Source organism: Epinephelus moara, chromosome 5 (assembly GCF_006386435.1).
Source record: "Epinephelus moara isolate mb chromosome 5, YSFRI_EMoa_1.0, whole genome shotgun sequence".
NCBI classification, from domain to species: domain Eukaryota; kingdom Metazoa; phylum Chordata; class Actinopteri; order Perciformes; family Serranidae; genus Epinephelus; species Epinephelus moara.
In genome coordinates this window covers 5436368-5447468 of record NC_065510.1, presented here as the reverse complement: position 1 = coordinate 5447468, position 11101 = coordinate 5436368, and the positions used below count along the sequence as shown (strand labels likewise).

The window sequence follows — 11101 nt, the reverse complement described above, 5'->3', positions numbered from 1 at the left end:
AAATACTTAGGGCCATATCTCACACCTGGTGCAGAGCACAGCACAACTGCCATTGCTAGTTTCAGACTGAGCACCCACACCTTGTGAGTAGCAAATGTACTTGCACCCATCTGTATGCCCATGGGCAGTGTGTAGGTCTTAAAATGAGGTGTGGTCAGGGGCATTATTGGGATATTGATATTTTGTGGCAGCAGAAAGCAACTGCACCATTAACCAACAAAAATCTTGTCCAAAGTTAGATTGGAGCAGTATCCTCCTGCTATTTAAATGGTACATTACTCAGATAGCAAGACGCGCCTACCTTGGCGGGTTCATAACGTGGGTACACTCTGCTTGTTGCACACACAGGGATGCGCAGATGGGTTGCAGGTAGGTGAAATAATGTGTCATTAATGGGGAAAATATTAATTACATTTCTAAAATGTGAACATAGCAGAGAGCAGAGCAGAGCTGCTGTCTGACTCATTAAGGGAGACGCTGTGTGCATTTACAAACAAGGAGCAACGTAACTCATTATTTCAGAGGCTAAAAGTTTAGTTCTGTTTCCTCTGTCATTGATAGTTTTAAGTTTTGCTGCATGTCCCATGATATTTGCTGCAGTGACATTACTGCTCTTTCTGCATTACTCTCAGCACAAACTGCTCGCTTCTCCAATCTGCCAAATCTGCTATGTAAACAGCAGTGTGTCAGGTGAAGTTCGCACCTGGGTTTCTTAAAGGGAATGGGAGATGGTGATGATTGGTTCAATGCATGTTACACCTAAAACACACCTATAGTTAATTAAGGGACTAAATACAACCCCTTTGAACACAGCAGTTTACTTTGTGCTCAGGTAATGCACCGCTTAACAAGCAGAGGTGGTTGGACACGCCCTAAATCAGTTTATACTGTGCACTATACATAGTTTAGTCCTCTTATAAGATTAACATGATACTGCACTTCCAAACTTCAATTTTTAACAAGAATCATATTTTTTTTTATATAATTCATTATAGACAACACAAACATCCACACTGATGAGCAGTCATCTTCCTGTGGCCACTGCAACTCTACAGGAGCAGCTGAGGGTTTTCTGCCTTGTTCTAGGGCACAACAGGAGTCACAGTTAATGCAGAGCAGGACGTTCCTTGTTTTTCTTTTTGTTTTTTTTCCCGGCCCACTTTCTCCCAGATGGCCCAGCGCTCTTAACAGTGACTTTGCAACTTCTCTAAACTCTGGGCTGTTTCCAGCTTCTTACATAAGTGTCACAGTCGTCTGGTCTCTAGCCTACTTTTAAATCTTTTTCAAGGCATCGTAGATCTTTAAGGGGAGAATCACTCCTCCCAGCACTCTGTCTCCTCTGGCACATTCCTGCACGTTCTGCACGTTTGTTTTGTTATATCATGAAGCAGAGATAAATAAAAAATAGTTTAAAAAAATGTGATGTACTGCTTCCTGTGTGTCTATTCCATCTATCAGAAAAATTAAAATAAATCCTGTCCTTTCTAGGATTTATGAAACAAATAATAACTTTACAATTAAAGTACAACCTAATTATGGTGGTCCCATGCTTCCCTTTGGGTTTTAGATTATACAAAGACTATTTTTCTTCATCCTGAGGGAATTTTACCCACCCGAATTTGGGTGTTTCCTTAATCCAGTTAAATCCTTAACTTAATTAAAAATACAGTTCAATTCAATTTCATTTATAAAGCCCAATATCATAAATCACAATTTGCCTCAGAGGGCTTTACAGCGTACAACATCCCTCTGTCCTTGGACCCTCACAGCGGATAAGGAAAAACTGCGGCCTGTAAGGATTTTTGTCTGTATGTTTAAAGGTAAGATGTACAGGTTTAACAGTAGCCCCCTTTGAACCCAGGACAGTTAGTCTGTATGTCTGTTCACAGGCAGCCAGACTGCTGTGGATCAGACAGGCATGACTCCAGACTGGGCTAAATGCAGCCTGAGTTAATGCCAGAGCTGATATGAAGAGGTAAAAATAGAACAGAACAATATGAAAATGTTTGGAAGAAACTGTGTAATTTATAGGGTAAAAAAAGCTAGGACTGGATGTGAAAAACTGAAAACCCTTTTATATGTAGTGGCCAGACAAAGCAGAATGAATGAGACGAACTTAAGTTTGTGGTTTGTAACAAAATCACACACCAAAGAAATGACTTAACCAAAATGTTGACTGTCATAGATAAGAACAGTGATTACACTGTATTTCTGCATAAGCTGACAGTGTCTCTGCTATGTTCTAATCGAAACAAACCTGAGCTCTTCTTCCACATGATGAATTCCAGTTGTATCACCCCAGCAGCCATGTAGAAAGTTTTGAAAGAGGAAATGATTAAGAGATACCGTGTTACATTCAAATTGTATGAATACTAATTGGATGAGCTCTGCTGTCTGCTGCATTCCTGGGTGAGCTGGTCAGACAGTCAGTCCATATAGGGCTCGTCTGAGCCGCGCGGGGCAGGAATGCAGGGAGCAGCCGTCCTGTAACGGGAAATATTCCGAGAGGATTTAGCCTCGGAATCTCAAACTCGCACGGAGCTGCTCCTGTTTACGCTGTAAATCTGTTGGTCGGAGCTGAGACGCTCCACCGTGTGTAATCAAGGCACAAGAATCTGCAGGTTTTCATTCCAGCCGATGTGTGCAGCAGGTGATTTCACTGACAACACACACCCCTCCTGTGGTTGTGTAGGTCAGTAACATCAGCTGCAAAGTGCTGGACCATTATGACATTGTTGAACATGTAGTTCCAAAACAGTGGGCATTAATCTGCTGCTATATGAGCCTCCACTCTTTCGGTAAGTGTTTTCACCAGATTTTGGAACCCGGCTGCAGGGATTTATTACCATTCAGCCACAAGAGCTGCTGTTCCAGTTCATCCCCAGAGTGTTGGATGGGGCTGAGGTTAACTTCTTACTTAACAAATTGGAAAAAACATTTCATAACCAACCTGGCCTTGTGCACGGGGACATCATCATATCCCAGCTGACACTGGGTGAGAGGCAGTGTACACCTTGGACAGGTCGCCTGACTATCACAGGGCTGACACACAGAGACAGACAACCAGTCACACTCACATTCACACCAACGGACAGCATGCAAACTCCGCAGAGTCCATACACAGAGCTGTCGCTAGTCACACTTCCACACACTCAGTACCTACAGCACATGTACAGACTGCCATCAGTCAACAAATTGCACGTGGCCCATTGCACAACACATCTGTGTTACACGCCAATCTCTGCCTATGACAGGACACCACATCAGGCATAACTGATACTATTCATCAGCAGGTTTTATTTTTGTGCAAAGTTACATTTTCTAACATTTTATAATGCATAATTTTCTCAGCAATTTCTCAATATGAACAAAATATATATTTCTCAAATAGAAATTACAGAAACAGATTTAATGGCTTTGAAGAATAGAAAAAAGTCACCCAAATATCATTTAAACAGACAAATTACAGTTGACGACACCCAGACGGACGGAGCACCAGGATTCGGGTCCATGCAAAAAGTTGCTGTATGTATTATTCAGGATTCATTTTAAGAGAGACCACAATTCAGTATAAATCAGCTCAGGTGACAGTTTCCACAATGATGAACCTTTCATTTGACAATGACAGACCAAACTCATGCAACACCAAGACTTCCATCAACCAGGTCAGGAATAATAACACATGATAAATTCTCCAGCCTACACTGTCAGAGTAAGAGCATTAGTAAGTCCATGTGTGTCCACAGCAGGGCTGCACAGCAAGGACGTGTCCTGCAGGAGGGACACCAACTCCACAGGACCAGGTGGACCAGTGTTCTTCTGTGCAGACCCTGTGAGGGATCCAGGCCCATTGTGCTTTTTGACAACCACTGTCTTTGTTTCTCTGTAACCGCTTAACCTGGAAGCAAGGGATCTTTTGGGTCTAGGCTTCCTTATCTTCTTCCTCTCCGGGTCGTGGACAATGCTGTGACGCTGGAGGCTCTGTCTCATGGTGAAAGTCTTCCCACAGCCTGCATGGGTGCAGGCGAAGGGCCGCAGCTCCTCGTGGAAGGAGCCGACATGGCTCTGCAGGTTAAACACTGTGGTGAATGACCTGTCACAGCCATCCCTGGGGCACTTGAGGACCACCCGCGTGTCAGAGTGGACGCGCTGATGCTGCTGCAGGAACCAGGAGTCCCTGAAGACCTTGCTGCACTGGTCGCACCTCAGGACGAGCCTGTGCTGCTCCTTCCTGTGCTTCAGGTACTCTGTCCAGGTCTTCCCCGTGAAGCTGCAGCCCTCCTCCTTACAGGGGTACCCCCTGTGCACCTTCTCGTGCCGCTTCAGCTTGCTGGGGACGGTGAATCGCATCTGGCAGCCTTCATAAGTGCACTGGTAAGAGGGCAGCTGGGTGTGCTGTTCACACATGTGAGACTTGAGCTGCTCTTTTTTCTTGAACTCCAGCTCACAGTCCTCGAATTTGCAAACGTACTTCCTCTGCTGGTGTGTGTGAACGCGGCTGATGTGTCTGTCCCGGTTAGTGTTGGTGGTGAAGGCCTCCTCGCAGCCGTCCTCGGTGCACTGAAACGGCTTCACCCCGCTGTGAGTGAGCTCATGTCTCGTCAGGTGGTAAGGACTGCAGAAGGACTTACCGCAGCCGCTGTGCTCACATGTGTACGGCTTCACTCCGGTGTGTTTACACAGGTGAGCGTCCAGTTTCCACTGTTTGTTATAAGCCGCCGAGCAGCCGGTAAACGAGCAAATGTAACGTTTGAGCGGCTCCGTTTTAGTTCCCATTTCTGCGACATTAATAAATGACAGCTGACACGAACTGTAAATATTTTGCCTGCTCTGGTCTGACCACGTTTCTCCTTGTGACACCGGTACTTCCCAGAATCCTCCGCAACATGACGCCACTTCCGCAACCTGGAAATGACGTCTCATTACCCATCAGCACTGTGGTGTTTGGTTTTTTGCTGCTTGTGTACAGCTACGAGAGCATTTGTGAGTAATTTTTAAGGTTTGTAATCAACAGTAAATATGACAGCAGCGCATTTTGAAATTATGATACTTAAACTGTTGTTTGCAGTTATCGTTTAGCTCCATGTTGTTCATATTGGCTCGAAGAGGATGCTAACGTCAGCTAGCAAGCTAGCTAATGTTAGCTTGCTTTTAGCTCCGATGCGCTCAACTGCGGTTACAGATCAATACACCAAACTCCATGTAAAAATATGGCAGTTAAATGTTTTTATATATAAGCTCGACACACCCCTCACCCTCCTGTCAGAAATTAAAGACGCATTAATTAGCTAACGTAACCGATAGTCAGCCAATATGTGTGTGGTGTAATTGAAGCTATAAAGTTAGTTGACACTTTGCTAACTGGTTTACAAAGTGTGGTGAAGTTTCAGGCTTAAAGGGATAGTTCACATTTTTTGAAGTGGGGTCGTATGAGTTACTTATCCATAGACAGTGTATTACATACAGTAGATGCCAGTCGACACGTCCCTAGTTTGGAAATGCAGGCTGGAGTCCAACGTAGTAGCTAAGCAATGTAGTGCTGTGGAGGGGCCAGCTACAAAACGTATTTTAAAACGTCAAGATCAGTTTAAGTGTGTGCTTTATTTACAATATTTTCACTGCTTTACCTGAATGCCAGACAGTGATTTCCAGTGGGAAAATTAAGCTGTTATATCACTCTCATCACAGCCAGACTCCATTGAGAAAAAGAGTGATTAAACACTGCTGAACACAGGAGCTGCTGGTCTACTGCTGCCTTGGACAGTCACATGGTTAGTGTTATTATGTGACTTTGGCATTTAAAAGGGTTAGATTGGATTCACCAAAGTCACACAGTAACACAAACTAACTAGCTGATCGAAGCAGCGGCAGACTTGCGGCTCCTGTTTTCAGTGAGCTAAAATGACTGTTTTTGTCAATGGAGTCTGGTGGCTTTGATGAGAGCATAGATGGGGAACTCAAGCTGTTGATGAAGGCGACAGTGCTAACCACTGTACCACCGTGCTGCCTTACTCTCAATGTAGCGTACACTTAAACTGATACAGATTTCTTTTAGGTGGTTAAAATAGGTTTTGCTGCTGACCCCCATCAACAGCAGTACATTGCTTAGCTTCTATGTCGGACTCCGGCCTGCTTCTCCAAACTGATGGCATGCTGACTGACATCTACTGTATGTAACACACTGACTATGGATGAGTACCTTATACATCCCCAATTCCAATCAGTCCCTGTTATAGTTGAATTTCTGTCTAATGTTTTACTATCTAGGTCTTTAGTGACATATGCAAAATTTATGAACATTAATAGATTTTTTTACAATTCATTTTATGTTCATATTATGTGTGCACTGTATGTTTCCAAAGACAGTTAATTGGCAGCATTAATACGCACATTTTTTAATGTAGTCTGGTTTGTCGTTTTCACCAATTGAAAAATGCTATCTTGCGACATTACCTCCTCCCCTAACCTTAGTGTTAGGTAGGTGGGCCTAATAAACTGACAACTGAGTGTGTATAACTGTTTACATGTAACCTAAATGTTACAGTATGATGTATGTGACATGACTTCTTTTTTATCTCATGCATAAAGGGTGAATTTATCACTGGTGTGGAGATCTAGTCGTCACCATGGTAAGTCATGATGAATAATGAATTTAGCTGTCTGTCAAGATACAAATATTCACAATGATATATGTTTAACGTTGTACTATTATTAACAAAGTATCCTGCGCTGCTCTTTGACAGGGTGAAAGAAAAGGAACAAACAAATACTACCCTCCAGATTTTGATCCAGCCAAGGTATGTCTGATGTATGATGATCACACAGACATGTGTGTGTCAGTCAAGTGCAACCTGGGTGTACAGATCATAAAAATGGAATTCTACTTCTATGGAGCAGATACTGACTTACATTTCCATCATTCTGTGTCTTCAGCATGGATCCCTCAATGGCTACCATAAAACTCACGCTCTGCGGGAGAGGGCCAGGAAACTGTCCCAGGGCATCCTCATCATCAGGTTAGTATACACATACACAAGAAATAGATACACAAATAGAAATGAACAGATGATGGTGGGAGATTGGAAATTATCAGTGATTATCATTTGCAATCCAGGCACTGACATGTGATCAGATATGTTGAATTACTACGTTATAGTCTCCAGAAGACATGTTTATACATACAAATGAATGACACAAATGCTACAGTGCATCTTCATTGCATTCAGTAATTTTAGTTATCATAAAATCTGTAATACTTAACTTTAAAGGTCCAGTGTGTTGGATTTAGGGGCATATATTGGCAGAAATAGTATGTAATATTCATACTATGTTTTCATTAGTTTATAATCACATGACAATAAGAATCGTTGTTTTTTTTGTTACCTTAAGTGAGCTTTTTTGTACCTACATACCGAGCGGGTCCTCTTCCTCTGAGTCCGCCATGTTGTTCCAAAGTAGCCCAGAACGGACAATCCAAACCCTGGCTCTAGATAAGGCCATTTGCATTTTTGTGTCAGTTACAGTAGTTCTCCTACATGCTTGTTACATGGGAAAAGTTCAGTTCTGCAACCTCACTGTACTAGACCTTTAAAAGAACATTTCCTAGAACTGGTGTGAAGTGTATGTTTTAACTGTTTAATTGTTGCCCATTAAGGTTTGAGATGCCCTACAATATCTGGTGTGATGGCTGCAAAAATCACATCGGCATGGGTAAGTTTGAAGACAAAACCAGACCATTTATTCAGTTTCAGTCTCACAGACTCACACCATGTCTTTTCATTTCCATAATGCTGCTGTTCTGCTTGCACAGGGGTCCGTTACAATGCTGAGAAGAAGAAAGTGGGGAACTACTACTCCACGCCAATCTACAGGTAAACACAAACACACTGGGTTGAAGCTGACTTGAACATGATGCAGTTGTGTGGTGCCGCATCTCCTTAAACAATAGAGAATCATCACGAACCTCCCTGACAAAGTGACCCAAAGTTAAAATGAAGAATTAAAGATACTTAGATCTTTTTTGTCTCCTCAACCAGGTTTAGGATGAAGTGTCATCTGTGTGTCAACTACATCGAGATGCAGACTGATCCGGCAACCTGCGACTACGTAATTGTAAGTGGGGCGAGCAGGAAGGAGGAACGCTGGGACATGGCTGAAAATGAGCAGATTCTCACCACAGGTAAAGGATTTGTGTTTATTATAAATCAAAAGATAACTTGCTTAGGGTGGAAATCAGCACCATGACAACGGCAAAGAAGGTTTTTATTTCAATAATGCTGTGTCAAGTTTATAGCCCATCGCAAACTGTAAGACTGTCTTTATGTCCTTGCTCCTTGAGGCTTTTCTTTTAATGGTTGGTACTATTTTTGACAGTCTGCTTGTTTTCTGTTCCTAATTGACTCTCTCCTCCATCTCTCTGCACAGAGCGGACAGAGAAGGAGAAACTGGAGACGGATGCCATGTTTAAACTTGACCATGGTGGGAAAGACAAGGAGAAGCTTAAGAAGGCTCTGCCCTCGCTGTCAGAGATCCAAGACCACCAGTCTGGCTGGAAGAATGACTTTCAGCTCAACAGCACCCTCCGCAGGAAATTCAGGGTAGGATAGTGATTATTACTAGTTTTGTGTTGTTGTTTTTTCTCTGAAATTCCCCTTTTTTAGATATTTTTCTATACAATTTACTGTATATTATTGCATGTCTGGCATTCTTACACATCCCGTGTACAATGTAGTCATCATCTGTTTTTGTCATGTGAGCACAAGCACCAGTAACATGGGAGGAGTTCAGAAGAACACAAAATAATAACTAGAAAGTGACGCCGGGCATCACAGGATGCAGTAATGCCAAGTTCGGATGGTTTTAGATTGTACTGCAATGTGTCACTAAACTGACGGCTCTGCTTTAAATGGACAGACGGAGAAGAAAGTTCTGGCTGAGCAGGAGGAGAAGGACAATGTGGTGAGGATGAGGACCAATCTGTCCATCCCGTTGTTGCCAGAGAAGGAGGAGGACAAGAGACTGGCAGCACTGCTCACATACCAGGCACCCGACTGTAAGTAACAGATACAGGCTCTGAACTTACACAGGCTGATTAAATAGATTTGTCAATATCTATAGAACATTTGAAAGACATACTATACAGGAAAAAAACAAAACAAAACACATAATGTTTCTCAATCATCACTCACTCAAAGTGTGTGGCAGTGTGTTTATCTGCAGAGATAGGGATCAGGTAGTAGCACCACCCATCCAAGAGGAAGCTACAAACATTGCGGACACAGTGGTGGAAAAAACTCAAATATAGTGAGGCTAAACACTGAGTGGACAAAGCTTGTAACAAAAGGAGAGTAAAGTGAGCTAGTGAGCACTGAAGGAGAGAATGGGGATGAAGAGCGACGCAGTGTTGGCCTGTTTTCTGTTGGACAGGTAGGTGCTGGCAGTTAGCTTAGCAAGCTAACCGCCAGCGAAGTCCTTACAACCACCAGTTCTACAGTAGTAGCTTGCGGGGGAAGGAGGAGGGGCCAAGTTTGAATGTTATGTTTACAAATTGTAACCTACAATTCCTGCATAGTAAACCCTTTAAAAGATGACTGAACGTTTTCTGACTGGAAGGATTTTTGTTATTTGCACTGTATGCACTGCACTCCTACTAAATGTTGCATCATTCCTTCTTTGTTATGACCAGTTCCTCTGTGTACTGTACTGCACTGCACTGGATACACATGGATAACAATAAGGTGTCTGTTGAATGTTCTGTAATGGACAGTACATGTTTGTGAACAGAGCAAATTTTCAATTCTAATATTAAGACTCGTTTAAACATGTCCTCCTCACTGTTCCCCTCTCTAATCAGCCTATGAGGACAAGCAGCACAGCAAGCGGAAAGAGATCGCCTCTCGTTCGTGGTTCAACGCCACCTCATCCACACCGGGAGGCGCTGCAGGCAGTCTCCTCCACAAGCTTGGCCTGCAGGGGAAAGAAGCAGCAGTGGCCAAAGCCCTGAGCTCATCGCACAGCCCCCTGATCCGCAAACGCTCAGGAGGACCGGGAGTCAAGAGCGAACCCTGCGCCACTGTCACTCGCAGAGAGTCGCACCCTGAAATCAACACATGTAATGGAGATGTCACTCAGAGAAAGGAAGCCCCATGTATAACACAGGTGGGGCCGGAGGTAAAAGAGACAAATGGCAGTGAGTCCAGAGAGACGCATGCTGAAACCACAGAGGGAGCAGAGGAAGGACTGACAAAGGACTCTGGGAAGGAGAAGGAACAGGATAAAAGTTTAGGAGCACTCGCATCCCTGGTAGCGGACTACAGCGACTCAGATTCAGACCCTGGACAGTGACACTGATTAATACGATGTATGGAATAATTTCTGTTTTAAGTGAGTGGAAGGCAGTGTGTCATTTTATGAGAGTGAAACACAAACTGCAGATGTCTGCTGTAACGTGTGCTGTTTTTCACTTGTTGGAAACACAGTTGTTCTGCCGTTTGCTCACCATGTATTTTATTTGAAATAAGATTTTGATTTAAAGCTCGGTGGCCTGCAGGTGCATTATCATAAATGTGTTTTAGGATGATAGCTTGACTTAAAAATGTGTCAAAATATTTTAAGTGTTGTATGCGACCTGGTAATAAGGCCTCTGTGCAGACACTACAAACCCAGTTAGGAATATTTATAGTTTTTTAAATTTCAGGCACCTTGCAAAATTAAATGTAAAATACTGTGTAAAGTTAAACTGTTGTTTGAATTGAGTTTGTTCTCTGAACATCATGAATTGTTGCGACCTTCTCAAGCCATTCTTATCCAAACTCTGCGGCTCTGTCAGTGAACGTAAACGTCAAAATGATGTGCTAGGTCACCTCCTGCATTGATTTTGGACGTTCACAGATGCCATCTCAGTTGACACTTGTTACATACATTATGTCTTTTCAAAACACGAAACACGAAACAAGACATTAGATGGCATAATTTTGGGGTTTGGGAGAGACAGTCCGACATTTTTCAACATTTTAATACATTTTACGATAAAATGATTAGTCGACTAATCGAAGAAATCATAGACAGATTAGTCAACAATGAAAATAATCGTTAGTTGCAG

General features: G+C 43.0%; 2 protein-coding genes across 3 annotated transcripts; one reads left to right on the top strand and one right to left on the bottom strand.

Annotated features, from left to right (window-relative positions):
• Nucleotides 1-3277: 3277 nt before the first annotated feature.
• On the bottom strand, nt 3278-4897 carry gtf3aa (general transcription factor IIIAa). The gene has a single exon (XM_050044981.1). It carries the CDS (start codon nt 4774-4776, stop codon nt 3700-3702), a length of 1077 nt encoding a protein of 358 aa, XP_049900938.1. The 5' UTR covers nt 4777-4897; the 3' UTR covers nt 3278-3699.
• On the top strand, nt 4872-10751 carry yju2b (YJU2 splicing factor homolog B). 2 transcript variants are annotated; one of them, XM_050044978.1, is made up of 10 exons: nt 4872-4983; nt 6589-6629; nt 6744-6797; nt 6934-7016; nt 7655-7710; nt 7811-7871; nt 8037-8179; nt 8425-8597; nt 8914-9052; nt 9854-10751. In XM_050044978.1, the coding sequence occupies exons 2-10, from the start codon at nt 6627-6629 to the stop codon at nt 10342-10344; spliced, it is 1203 nt and encodes a 400-aa protein (XP_049900935.1). In that variant the 5' UTR covers nt 4872-4983; nt 6589-6626; the 3' UTR covers nt 10345-10751. The 2 variants fall into 2 exon arrangements, with proteins under 2 accessions (XP_049900935.1, XP_049900936.1); XM_050044979.1 differs by having other exon boundaries at nt 4945-4999.
• The last annotated feature ends 350 nt before the right edge of the window (nt 10752-11101 follow it).